This window comes from Microtus pennsylvanicus, chromosome 12, assembly GCF_037038515.1.
Source record: "Microtus pennsylvanicus isolate mMicPen1 chromosome 12, mMicPen1.hap1, whole genome shotgun sequence".
NCBI lineage: Eukaryota > Metazoa > Chordata > Mammalia > Rodentia > Cricetidae > Microtus > Microtus pennsylvanicus.
The window spans coordinates 82,732,899-82,747,085 of record NC_134590.1 but is presented as its reverse complement, the minus strand read 5'-3'; the positions used below and the strand labels follow the sequence as shown (position 1 = coordinate 82,747,085).

Genomic DNA, 14,187 nt, shown 5'->3' with positions numbered 1-14,187 from the left:
CTTCCATTGAAGGGCATCTAGGTTGTTTCCAGGTTCTGGCTATTACAAACAATGCTGCTATGAACATAGTTGAGCATATACTTTTGTTGTATGATAGGGCCTCTCTTGGGTATATTCCCAAGAGTGGTATTGCTGGGTCCAGGGGCTGATCCCGAATTTCCCGAGAAACCGCCACACTGCTTTCCAGAGTGGTTGCACAGGTTTGCATTCCCACCAGCAATGGATGAGTGTACCCCTTTCTCCACAACCTCTCCAGCAAAGGCTATCCTTGGTGTTTTTTATTTTTGGCTGGTCCCTCTTTGGCCATTAATATGAGAGCTGCTAAGAAGCCTTTCTATAAAAGTCATTTAATTCACTAATGTCTCTATAGCATAGGGTTCGTTTAATTCAAAGAATTATAATGTATGAACCTCATTATTTCTATGCTTAAGTTATCCCCAGTTTGGGCACGGGGTACATGACTCCATCTTTGGTTCTGGCTCATTTGTTTGGACACTTCCATCCTGGCTGGCACAGGATGCTCTGGGCTCAGTGAGTTCTCCCCATTTCTCTCTGGAATCAACTCCCCACAGAACACTGGTTCCTCAGAGTCCAGAGCCATCAGGAAACTGTCTGGTTCCTAAAGCTGGCTTGTATTGCCGTGTTTCAGCTTCCGAACTCACTCCGTGAACTCAAAGAGAAGGTGTAAGTATGTAGCTCTATTTCTCTAAACAACTCACCTATCCCATGACCCAAGGATACACGCTGGCGATTCTAAACCCAGGCCTGTCCCGTGACCAGTGATACACGCTGGCGATTCTAAACCCAGGCCTGTCCCGTGACCAGTGATACACGCTGGCGATTCTAAACCCAGGCCTGTCCCGTGACCAGTGATACACGCTGGCGATTCTAAACCCAGGCCTGTCCCGTGACCAGTGATACACGCTGACGATTCTAAACCCAGTCCCACACAGATGGGTTCACTCTAACTCTCCATTTTTTAAATGTTTACCCTTCTCTTGGTGAGAATTTGGCTATAATTATCTGAAATACAGTGATGTATTTGCTGAATGTCCAGTGTGGGTCAGTCTTCTGTCCCCATCACGCCGGCCCTGCCGCCCTCATTACAAAGCGTCAACCCTACCATCCATGGATCACCGTTGATGACACCAGCTTTCGTGAGGCAATGTCGTATCTCGTTGGTCCACACAGTAGATTTTGAAGATGCAGGGCCTCTGGCCTGTTTCACCAGTAAACAGATACTGTGTAAAACTGAAGCATGGCTGCTGACTTAACTTTTATATTGAAATACCAAGATTTTAAAAATATCTACTCTAAGATCACTAGTAGATTTAAGAGTAGATTTTAAATCCCAGCACTACACAGTGTAGCGTTGACATACAGACACACGACATGGTCTAAAATGAACCCAAGTGGTTTCTGACAAAGGTGCCAGACCATTCGGAGCAGGATGGCTTTTTCTGAAAGAAAGGGAAGTCCGTGTATCCACATGCCTAAAAATGGATCAGGATCGCTTAGCTCGTGTTGTATACAAACTTAGCTCGACTTTTGGCATATGACGGACACCTGTACTCAGGAAGAGCACGGGAGAACTGTGAGTTTGAGGAGGAACTGCCAGGGTAAGTCAGTCTGAGCGACACAGTAAGATGCTGCTCAAAAAGCCAAAACAAACATTAAATCAAAATCACCAAAGACTGAAAACTATAAAAATCTTTTGAAGTATATAGATCAAAGCTTTACAGTGCTGGATTTGACAGTAATTTCTTGAATATGACAACAGAGGCCCACATAATAAAAAATAGACAAATTGGATTCCATGGGAATTTTTTAATGTGCATTGAAAGACTCAGCTGGATATGACAGCTTATGCTTATAACCCCAGCAGTCCAGAGGAGAAGCAGAAGTTCAAAGCCATCCTGGGTCACACAGCAAGACCCTGTTTCAAAACAAATAAATATGAGCAAAGGAAAAAGGCAGCCAAAGAATAGGAGAAAACATTTGCATATCTTATATCTGAAAGCGGTTGAGTCCAGGACAGAAAACACCCATAAGTTTCATCAGCAAAATAAAAAGCCTGTTCAAACAGGGCAGAGGGTTTGCTGTGATCTGAAAGCTTATGTCCTCCATCCCCTGGATTTGTGTTAAAACTTAGTTACCAATGGGAAGGACAGCTATTGCCAGGAGGCGAGAAAGTGGATTATTTCATAGGTAGACGGTAGCTGGAGGTGGCACTTTCATGTCCCAACTGCACGGTCCCAAATAATCACACACAAACTTACATTAATTACAAACTGTTTGGCCTATTACCTCAGGCATATTATTAACTAGCTCTTACATCTTAAATTAACCCATCTCTATTATTCAATATTTTACCACGTGGCCATGGCATTACCTCACATCTTGCTTCCCCGGCAGCTGCCAGCATTTCCCTGACTCCGCCTTCTCTTTCCCTGTATCTTTGCTTGGATTTCCCACTTGGCTCCATTCTGCCTGACCATTGGCCAAATCAGCTTCTTTATTAGCCAAGGATAATAAAACATTGACAGCGTACAGAAGGGCACCCCGCCTCATAGATCATTTCATTTTTGTGAGAGGCGTTTGTAGGTAGATGGCAGTGTTAATGAGATACAGCGTGGGTGACACGCTGCTATGACTTAAATATGACCAACATGGGCTGCGGATGTAGCCCAGCTGGTAGAGGACCTTGTAGCATACATGACGTCCTGAGTTTAGTTCCCCAGCACCCAGAAAACGGGTGGTGGCACAGGCAAGGGATCAGAAGTTCTGAATCATCCTCAGCTATATAGTGAGTCTGAGGCCAACGTGGATTTGTCTACATGAGATTTGTCTACAAATAATATAAGTGGTAAATTTTGTTTATTTTACAACAATAGAAAATGGAATGTAACTAGATAAAGCTTCTTTTTTAATTTATTATGTATACAGAATTCTGTCTGCATATTCTGCCTACAGGCCAGAAGAGGGAGCCAGATCTCATTATAAATGGTTGTGAGCCATCATGTGGTTGCTGGGAATTGAACTCAGGACCTCTGGAAGAGCAGCCTGTACTCTTAACCGCTGAGTCATCTCTCCAGCCCAATAAAGCTTCTTCCAGAAGCCTCGGGTTATTAAATGAAAATCCCAGGCTACCCTCTATGAGCTTTTGGTCAAGAAGACCTGTGACCCCCTCCAAAACAACACAGATCACTATTTTTAGTTGCCCGCCAGAACTCCCTGGTGAGACCACGGAAGACACCATATGCTTTAGCCATAGGACACACAGAAGTTAAACTGGAACCACGTTGGGAGCTTCTTCCCTGCTTGCTGGCTCCGGTAGTGCCAAACGTTCCTGTGCAAGATGTTGGGGGAGACTTGTCATCAACAGTTGACTGTCGGGCTAGCTATAGACCCCGTGCACAATGATACTGACCAGCAGGCCAGATGTCCCCCCCTGCTGCAACAGTGGGCTGTTAGGGGGTACACAACTGCTTTCTATATCTAATATCTGCTTCATCCGAAGGAATTTCTCTTAGAGTTTCCGTTGTGTGACGAAGCACCATGATCATAAGGCGCCTTGGGGAGGAAAGGGTTTATTTGGCTCACACTTTCACATCACTGTTCATCACTGAAGGAAGTCAGGACAGGAACTCACACCAGCGCAGGATCCTGGAGGCAGGGCTGATGCAGAGGCCATGGCGGGTGCTGCTTACTGGCTTGTTCACCCTGCTTCCTATAGAACCTAGGACCACCAGCCCAGGGACGGCACCACCACAGTGGGCTGGGACCTCCCCTATCAATCACTAATTAAGATGCCCTACAGCTGGATCTTATAGAGGCATTTCCTCAGCTGAGGTTCCCTCATTCAGATAACTCTAGCTTGGGTCAAGCAGACATGTGACGAGCCAGCACAGAATTCAATCCGATGCTGTGAACCAAGTCAGACGTTCATGGTTGTTGATGTCACGTGACCTAGTGGAGAAGCCATTCCTGTTGTTTTGCCAAATGGACCAATGGGTCTTTCGTTTTCTAAATAACCATAGCTATGTCTATAAAATAGTGTGGCCTGAGAGGCGGCTTCTTGCCATGGTCAGAGGTGACTGCAGAGACTCACAGCCAGTCAGAACAGAGAGAATAAATGACTGTGGCCTGTCCAACCACAGGTGGGACACTGTCACCCCTCGAAGGCTCAGGGGAGGAGTAAAGATAATGTAAGAACCAGAGGAAAGCAGGTTGCTAACGTCCAGGCCCTGCCGTGGATGTTGCGGGCAGACTCAGCAGCTGTGATTACCTGCACACGATTGGGTAGGTCAAGAGTTTGTCACAGGAGGGGGTGGGGCTCATGGGGCTCTGTCTCTTTAGAGTATTTATACAACGTTAGTGATTGATGGGAAAGGGAGAGACTTTTTCAGTGGCGTGGCTACCAGTGAGGTGCCCAGGTTCCTGTAAACAAACTCTCACCCATGATTCAGTAATATCACCCCCCCCACACACACATTCACACACAACATGAAAGTAGACATGGGCCAAGTAGAGAGGCAGGGGTAAATGGGGGTGGGAGGGAATGAGAAAGGCTAATGGGAGATAAATATGATAGAAATACATGCGTGTACATGTGTGACATTATGTATAATTCATGTATACTAATAAAACAGTTTTACAGATTAAAAATTGGAAAAGCTCAGCAGTTGAGAGCTCTGGCTGCTTTTCCAGAGAACCCTGATTCAATTCCCAGCATCCACATGGTCACCCACACCATTTGTAACTCCAGCTCCAATGGATCTGACGCCCTCTTCTGGCCTCCACTGGTACCAGGCACACGTGGTGCACAGACATATGTGCAGACAAAACACTCATAAAATAAAAATAAAACATTTCTAATTAAGATATGGGAAAACTATACTTTGAGTATGAAATAACAGTCATGAATCAAAAAACCGCAGTCCCTTTTACCTCCCCAACACACACACACAGAGCCTAAAAGATCTTTAAAACCTTTTTCATATTGTGTTTGTTTGGCAGCACAAATAGTAATTGCAACACTGGTAAAGATTAGCATGGCATTTGTGCCAGGAGAGCGCACCAATGTATGTAGTTCGCCATCTTTTTATTATACATATCTTACCATGGCCAAAAATATAGTAAGATACATCCTGTGCATGCGATTTAATGAAACTAAAATACGCAACACTCTTTGTAGCTGTAGCAAGTCCATCTATGGCTGAGGATGGGAGCGGGGAATTGATGCAAAAGCAAGAGAACTATGGAGGAAATAGAAAGCCCATTTCGGGGTAATGAGAATACTCCATAATTTACATAGAAGTTGCCGAGACAGCTTGGAACTGAGTGCTTAAAATGGATGTATTTGATTTGTGTAAATTGCACTTCTATATTCGTTTTTCAATATGGCAATAATGCTAGAGAGCTGGGAAGGATCGCGATGATTCTTTGGTTTTGTTTTCAGATGAGGACATCAAGCTACAGGGAGGCCAACGGCAGAAGTAGCTGGCTGCAAAGCCGACTTAGACTCAAGTGTCAAAACCTCAAGTTCAATGTCTCTTCATCCTTGAACAACAGGCTTAAAAATCAACTTCCTCCTCAACGGAGATGGGAAGCGAAGTCCCTGGTTTAGCCGCGGTTTGCAGACCGTGCCTGGAACTCCGCTCGGCAGGCAGCACGCTCGGCTTTGGAGACTGTGCAAAGGCTTTGTTCTCAAGTCGTCCTCCAGCTCCGTTGTGTTCTCAGCTGCCGTCAGCTGCAGGGGGACACAAGACCACACCCACCCTTCTTTCTTTGTGGAAAGCGGTCGGCCAAGGCAGGTTTGTGAGCATGCGCAACATGATTTTATTTCCTAATCGGTGCTATAGCGCCTTTCAACGTGCGTGAACAATTGCCTGAGCATGCCTGGAAGGAGGGTTGGGCATTTCTACGCACAGCGTCAGCATCTTTTGTTCTCAATTACAGAGAACAACTACGGATTCACTGAAAGGACAGAACCAAGCTCGCAGGGAGTGACGACAGCCTCTCGCCCAGTCTCTGCCCTGTTTAACTTATAGCTTTTATTATGACGTATTGCTTTTTCAATCATGTGACTTGTCCATTAAAATGAAACCACGGTAATGCGTATTGTATAAAAAGTAAATAAATCTTCCACAAATTCACACACACACACACACACACACACACACACACACACACACACACACACACACCCGTCTTCTCTTTAAAAGTCGGGATGTCGTATATTGTAGGCTGAGGGGGCAGAGGCGATCAGGAGCCCTTCATCTGAGGATCCTACCACCTCTGACGTGGAACTCTGCCCTAATTGCACGTGGACTTAGGGAGGAGCTCAGTATAAAGTCCGGGGAACACTAGGGGAGGGGGCTCTCATCCCTGAAGAGTAAAAAGCCTTCCCAGTGGGGTCTCTTGGGGGCGGAATGCCCACATCCCTGTGAGTGAGCCTACAGCCCAGTCTGAGGGAGGTATTTTCTCAATAAAGGCTCTGGCCTCAGTGACTATAGACATAAAATACGTCCTCCCAGCGCCTGGAACCCTAGAGCTTTAGTTAAAGTTAGCAAATTCTCCGCCTCTTTACATTCATGAAGACTCATGGCATCAAATGTGTTCTGTGCAAACAAATCTTATATTTTTATCTCCAGTCCAGATACTTTTCTAGAGGCCCAGACTTGAAAATGCCAGTGTTCTCTTTTAATCTTAAGACTTACTTTTCTTTACCTCTCCACAGGCTAAAAAGATGCAGTTAGATCTCACACGAGACTCTGTCCTGGGGTACATGGACTTCATACTTGGGGTTTTCTTACAGATTCTAAAATCCATTAAGAACTAAAATATATATTTAAGAGGAAGGAAGGGTTCCAAAGCTCTGAAGTTAACTGAGGTTGTCTGTAATAAAGTGTTAATAAAGGAAACTATAATAGCCCAGTTTTTCTGAAAATACTGAGCCTTTTTATGCATAATCCTGTCTTCAGGGTACCTGTGGGATCATTAGCAATTTATGGGACAAAGAAGCACACACACACACACACACACACACGCACACACACAGTGACTTATTGTGTCTGTACTAGCAGGACAAACAGTATCCCCCGTGCTGGCCACAATGCTCTCCAAGCCACAGCCTTTGCTCTAGTGTTGAGTTCAGAGGATCTTACCTTTCTGTTCTTGCTGTTCCTTGTGGCCCTGGACCCACAGTGCAGCCCCTGGGAGCTGCTTCATTGCCGCTGTGTAGCTGGTTATCCCACCGCTCAGCAGCTCAAACTAATCCCACATATGAAGACTTACCTGCTCCCAGCCCCAGGAACAAACAGCAGTCTGCAGAGAGGTGAGTTACTGTTTTATCAGCCATACTCAGGCTGGTCCTCAGACTCTTTGATGAGAGCATCCTCCTGCACACTGGCTTGCAGAACGTGAGTTTGCCCAGCCCAGTTCTCCTTGGGTCTTTTATTATTTTCTTCTCTGTGCTCCAGGTTAGGTGAGCAACTCCTCTTCATTCTTTGCTGCGTGTGAAAATAGGCCGTGTTCCCAGCACCCACAATTCTATTTTTCTCTTGGCAATGCCAAGGACCTGATACTTGGGTTTATTTGTTTATTAGTATTATGGGATATCAGAGAGGGTGGGCAGTAAGTATCTGGTACCCGAGACCCAGTATATTAAGAAGTGCTTCAGGGCTCCCACACAATGAAGCAAGGCCACAGAGGCACAGTCAGGGTGGGGGAGGACCTTGCTGTGGAATATTTGTACTGTGTGAAAATGTGTTACTCTGAATGGTGTGCTAAAAAGCTGAAGGGCCTATAGCCAAGCAGGAGGTATAGGCAGGACTTCCGGACAGAGAGGGCAAGTGGGAGGTGGATGAATCTAGGCGTGCAAGAGAGGCCAGTGGGACTCAAGAGAAGTCAGACATACGGTACAGATCAGAGGTAACCAAGCCACTTGACAGAATGTAGGTTACAATAAATGGGTATAAGACTGAGGGACAAGCTTCAGCTAAGGCTGAGCTTTCATAATTAATAAGAAATCTCTATGTCATTATTTGGGAGCTGTCTGGGGAGGGGAAAGAAAAAGACTCATCTCAGGATCCCTTGTTCCTTAGTTTCCTTTCTGAGACTGTGATAGAATCGGAAAGGATTTATGTGACTCATGCTTCCAGGCCACAGACCTGGGGGGAAGTCAGGGGCCCAAGCAGAAACCACAGAGGATACTGCTTCCTGGCTTGCTGGCTGGCTCCTGCGGGGTCCCGTCCACAGTGGACTGAGCTGTGTAACAATCAAGACAATCTCTAATAGACATGCTCACAGGCCAATCAGATCTGGGTAGTGCCTTCATATGGAGCCTCTCAGACAAGTCTAGGCTGTGTCAAGTTCACAGTGCTAAATAGGATGCCCCTCCCCTTTATTGGCTTTCTGTTATTTGGTCGGATTTTTAAATTCTTCCTCTATCATTTGAAAGTTTTGCATTCTGTATTTTGTCCCCATCCTGAAGCTCATGGTCTTGAGTATTTTCTCCTAAAACCCCTGGACGGTAGCACACTGACGGAGAGGACCCTGAGGCCACACTAACAGGCTCTGAGCACTCACGTCACATGTGTTGGTGTGTGCCCCTCTTCAGATCTGGGTATGAAATGCCATGTGATGCCAGGCTCGATGCTTGCAGTTGTAATCCTATGCTAGCCCTTGCAAGGTTGAGGCAGGAGGATTGCTCTGAGTCCAAAATCAGCTTGGACTATATGTGAGTTCCAAGTCAATCTGAAGCCACAGAGTGAGGCCTTGTCTCGGAAAACAAAAGGAGAAGGAAGCGCGGCTGTGTCGGAGGCTTGAGAGGTGACTGGATCACGGAAATGTCACCAGTGGGTAGCATCCTGGTGCGGTCACAGGAAAGGGCTATTGGTGGTGAGGCCTGGTGCTGTGTGGCTCTTTCTTCTGGATTGAAACACTCCCTCTAGCCGGGCGTTGGTGGCGCACGCCTTTAATCCCAGCACTCGGGAGGCAGAGGCAGGCGGATCTCAGGCGGATCTCTGTGAGTTCAAGGCCAGCCTGGTCCACAAGAGCTAGTTCCAGGACAGGAACCAAAAGAGCTACCGAGAAACCCTGTCTCGAAAAATCCAAAAAACAGAAAAAAGAAAAAGAAAGAAAGAAAGACTCCCTCTAGGAAGAGGGGTGAGGGAGGAGGGAGGCTCTAAGACCTAGGGAACTCAGAAAGCTCCAACATTCCAGAAACTTCCCAGGATCGTCTAAGTGCGAAGCTGCTGAGGGAAAGGTGACTGCCATGAGCCAGGCTGTAGGTTGGGCAGGGGGTTCACAGAACACAGCTTTTGTGAGACACTGGGGTGAAGTTTTTGGGTGTTATAGCTGCCCATGTCACCCACACTTCTGTCAGTAATACCCAAAAACTTATTAGTTCACCAAGTTGGACCTGGATGGAATCTTTTCTTCAGTCTGTGCCCAGCCTTGGGGAACAGGTGTTTGCTCAAGTCTCCCCAGGGAAAGCTGTGTGATACCCAGTTGGAGGGAGCAGATCCCTGGGGTGTGCCCTGCCTCAGCACCCTCCTGCTTCCTGTCTCTGCTTCCCGGCCACCATGACGTGAGCAGCCTTCCTCAGCTTCCGGTTCTTGCTGCCATGACGCTACGCCTCCGGCTTTCCACAGTAGAGCCAGCTGGCCCCTCGCCGGAACTTCTGAAGCTGTGAGCCCAGCTACCCCTTCCCTCTAAGCTTTCTTTTGTGTATTCATTCCTGTGGCAACATCTCTTTCTAATTATAAGGAGGAAAGGGGGGAGGAGGAAGAGGAGAACAAAGCACCTGCCTCTTGGTGCCTTTTCCTAGACCAGCGCCCAGCTCACGGGTTTGTGAGGACCGAATGCTCACACCGCATGCACAGCACTGAGTAACAAGTGATAGAACTGAAGTTTCCTGCAAGTCGTTCATTTTTACCTTTGAGAAAAGAAAAGCGATAAATGAATTTTTTGGTTTAGGTGCAAATGCAGACAGGAAATGAAGAGAGAAGAGCTAAGCCACTGTCTAAATCTGGGGCATTTTTCTTGCATAGGAGTCTAGTATTCTGTCTGGGAATTGCTTGTTGCCTGGGTTATCCCTTGCCCTGCTGGGTGCCCTCTCCAGTGCCCAGAAGAGCACCTGGGCACATGGAAGCTCCTCGTCACTGTCACGTGCCCTGATCCTTCTGTGCACCCCAATACCTATGACACCGCCCCGACACGGCAGAAAAACCTCCACTGTGCAGTTTTCCCAAGACTTGGGTGTGGAAGAGAGGGTTAGGAAGTGCAAGATGGTGCCAGGAGATGTCACTGTCCCTGTGTGTAGAGAGCTTGCTCACACTGAAGCTGCTCTCAGCTTGGCCAGGCTGTCTTTCCAAACCTTAGCAAGTGCAGTCTCACAAAAAGAGAAAATACAAATCAAGGAAAGGCTAATGATGGGGGAATTAGAGCTGTGGGGTCTGAAATAGACGCCATTTATTACAACTAGATCTTCGTTTTGTACTGCAGTGTTAGAGGTTAACCCTAATGTCTCACGCCTAGGAAGCACCTTACTGCTGGGCAGTCCACACCCGAGCATCAAGAGAGAACGCAGAATGAGAAACACCTGGAGGATAGCCTGAGCTACATGGGAAGAGCTTGCCCAGGCTGGCCTCAAGCTCCCAGGCTCAAGTAGTCCCACTGCGTTAGTCTCCTCGGTAGGCAGGACCACATGCGTGTGTCAACACACCTGCCTCTGCACCAGTGCCTGTGATTAAGAAGCTATCTCATGAGCCTTAGACACTGGCTTGTGATTGGAGAACAGTTTTGTGGGCAGCCAGTTCACTTACAAAATTGGTTTCTCCTATTTTCTCGTCTGATCTTTTTGTAGTTTGTATATGTGTGTGTATATGTAAATGTGCTGATGTGTGCGTAGCCATGTTTCTAAGTATGTGCACATGTCTGTAGAGACTAGACATTGACATCAGGTGGCTTCCCCAATCACGCTACACTTGGTCTTTTTGTTTGTGTACCATCTGTCTTAATCTTTATTTTGACTTTACGTGCATGGATGTTTTGCTTGCCCACAGAGGTCACAAGATGGTAGTGGATTCCCTGGGACTGGGGTTCCAGGTGGTTGTGAACCACTATGTGGATAATGGGAACGGAACCCAGGTTTTTCGAAAGAGTAGCCACTGCTCTTGGTCGTCCCCACAGCCTCTCCCCACCTTGTTTTTCAGACAGGGACTCTCAGTGGGACTTAGGACACGCGTTGGCCTAAGTGAACCTCAGGAACCCCGCCCCCCTCCCAAGAGCTGACATTACAGGTGCGTGCAGTCCTACCTGATCATACCTGGCTGTCAGCAGTCCTGGGAGTAGAAACCAGGTAGTCATGACTTCAGCAAACACCTCAGCTGAGCCCCTCTCACCCTACCGTCACTGAGGTCACACTGCCAGGGGATGCTTATTTCCTTCTTCAGTTTCTCTACTTACTAAAGCCACCAGAGAGAGAGAGAGAGAAGGAAGAGGAGGAGGAGGAGGAGGGAGAGGAGGAGGAAGAGCAAGAGGAGGATGAGGAAGATGAAGGGAAAAACTTCGATGACAGTTTCCCAGTGACTGTATCGTGCTATTTCCATTTGTGAGCTAGTGAGGTGGATTATTTGAAGAAACTAGTTTTTTTTAAAGACTTTCTAAAACTAAAGCGGAAATGTGATTTTGCCTTAACAAAGTTTAAGAAATTTGAAATTCTAAATAAACAAAAAAAAATTGAAGGAAAGGGATTATGTAGTGGCATCGCAACTGTATTTTAATAAAGACCGCCTGAAGATCTGAGAGTAAAACAGACCCACTGGTCAACCTTACAGACCAGATTATGGTAACACACCTTTAATCCCAGTAGCCACACTAGTTGCCACACTAAAAACTGGGCAGTGCACACCTTCAATCTCAGCCCTAGAGAGGAATATAAGACAGGAGGAGACAGCTCTCAGAGGCAGTCTCCTTCTGAGATTCCAGGAGGCAGGATCGCCATTTCAGACTGAGGTCAAGGTAAGAGCCAGTGGCTGACTGTTTTGCTTTTTGTATCTTCAGGTTAAACCCCAATTTATGACCCTGAGTTTTTATTAATTGTGCTTCAGGATTGGAGGTTAAAAATAAAAACATTGGCTATGTGAAGCCAAGGGACTGGAGTCTCCCTCCAGTGACAGAATGCTTGTTGGCAGGAGAGTCCCTGGGCTCCATTCCCAGCAGATCTCCACCCAGTTTCAAACCCGGTGTGTGGCACACTCCTGCCGCACAAGCGTGTGGCAAGCGGAGGCCTAGAGACCAGAAGCTTGAGGTTCTTTTCAACCACATAGCTGAGTTCAAGACCAGCCTGGGTACACTAGGCAGGTTATCCCAAACCACATACACACACACACACACGGGGGAGGAGAGAGAAAGAACAAAGAAAAAAACCTAACAAAATGGATATTTCAAATGAAAGAGTCAACATCTAAGAATCTTTTGAAAATAGAAGTTTTGAAACATTTTTGAAGCAAGTTCTTACCTGGCTGTCCTCATAGTCTCAGGCTGGCCCCTCCTCCCGAGTGCTGAGGTTACAGACATCTACACCCGGCTAAGATCAATATTTTAATGTCAGAGTTACACTCAGATTTGTGAGCAATATGTCCGTTCATGCACTTGCCAGTTCCTCCTTCCCCGGTGCCCTCCACCAGCACCTAACCGTGTGAGTCTGAATCCACCAGATACCTGGTGTAAGTGGGGCCCTTCCGTGTCTGCCTTCCTCACATCTTCTGGATTCATCCACACTGTACCATGTCTCAGAATTTTAAGTGTGAATAGTAATTTCATTTTTATATGCAAACCATGCATTATCTGAACTTCCATCAGTGTATGTTGGGCTGTGCCCCAGGTAGTTTTTTTGTTTGTTTGTTTTGTTTTGTTTTGTTTTGTTTTGTTTTTGTCAAACTGACAAGCCATGATGGAATTTAAGGTTGCAGTTCACACATCCGGATGGCTTTCTGAGCTCAGCACAGTATGGAGGACTCCCTTCCTGCCTAACTTTATTTGGAGACTATCTCTAAGCTCCGATGTGCTCCGCACAGAGCACCCTGCAAACACTGTGTGACTTAGCGTTTCCCTCTCTCTTCCCGCACACTCTAGAGTTGGAACTGGGGCATCACTGACATTGGTCTGTCTTCAGTAGAGTCTGCATCTGCATAGTGGCTGTGTCCCCTCCCTTGTTCTCCGTCCTGCCCTCCCCTGGGACTAGCTATGTGAGCTAGCCCCATGGCTGCAACAAACTGAACTGTCTCACTGAAGCTGACTCCCATAAGCTCACAGATGCTCCAAACCCCGCTGGCTGCTTCTGCTCCCTTTGTCCTCCTCTTCCTGGGCTGACCAATGATCCTCAAGGAAAAGGGAGACCCCTACAAAGCCAGAGTTACAGGGCAATAAGCAGCTCCATTGAGAAAAGTACTCTGCATCACCTGTAGGCAAATCTGTGGGGAATTTTCTTTATTGATTATTGATTTGGAAGGGTCCAGACTACTCATGGGCAGGTGGTCCTGGGGTCAATTGTTGCACATTTTGGATATATCTCGTTTGTTGAGTAGTGTTTATTCCCTTCTCAGATCTTTGATGGAGTTGAAGATTATATAATTGTAGTTACTCTCTACATTATTTGGACTCCTTGAGATAGAATGTTTAGCAAAGCTTTTGTTCTCAATATTGTTTGTTATATTTATTATTTGTTGTTATTGTATATAGTTGCATTTGGTTTAGTTCTGTCTTATTTAGACAAAAAGGGGAGATGTAGGGATAAGTCCCGCCCCTTAGGGGGTGTGTTCGCCTCAGGCTAATGTTTGCCTATAAATTTGGCAAGCGTGCTCCCAGCGGGCCCTTCTTCTGCTTTTCTGGTCTACGCTGGAATGGTGGTTCTGTAAGTCTATTTCGCCATTAAAGCTATATATATATTGTTAAAAAAAAAAAGATAGCAAGCTGAATAAGCCATGGAAAGTGACCCAGTAAGCAATGTTCATTCGTGGCCTCTGCTTCTGTTTCTGCCCTGACTTCTCTTCATGCTGTCTTGTCTAGGACAGAAAGGACAGCCAATATTTTAGGCCTTGACCTCCAAGGTCAGCCAGGACCCAGGGAACAATGACATCCCCACAAATCACCTTACTACTCTGATAAGACACCTAG

The 14,187-nt window shown here is 46.5% G+C and overlaps 1 protein-coding gene across 2 annotated transcripts in view; it reads left to right on the top strand.

The window, feature by feature from the left end:
* Window positions 1-6,156, top strand: part of Sanbr (SANT and BTB domain regulator of CSR) — a 76,939-nt gene extending 70,783 nt beyond the window's left edge. Inside the window, exons 24-25 of one of the 2 annotated variants that reach the window (XR_012907338.1) lie at window positions 5,462-5,816; window positions 5,962-6,156. Coding sequence is in view for 1 of the 2 variants with exons in the window: in XM_075944502.1 (XP_075800617.1) it covers window positions 5,462-5,465 (4 nt within the window). In the remaining variant the exon portion in view is untranslated. Of the gene's footprint in view, window positions 1-5,461 lie in introns of both variants that reach the window. The other variant, XM_075944502.1, reaches the window with a different exon arrangement.
* The last annotated feature ends 8,031 nt before the right edge of the window (window positions 6,157-14,187 follow it).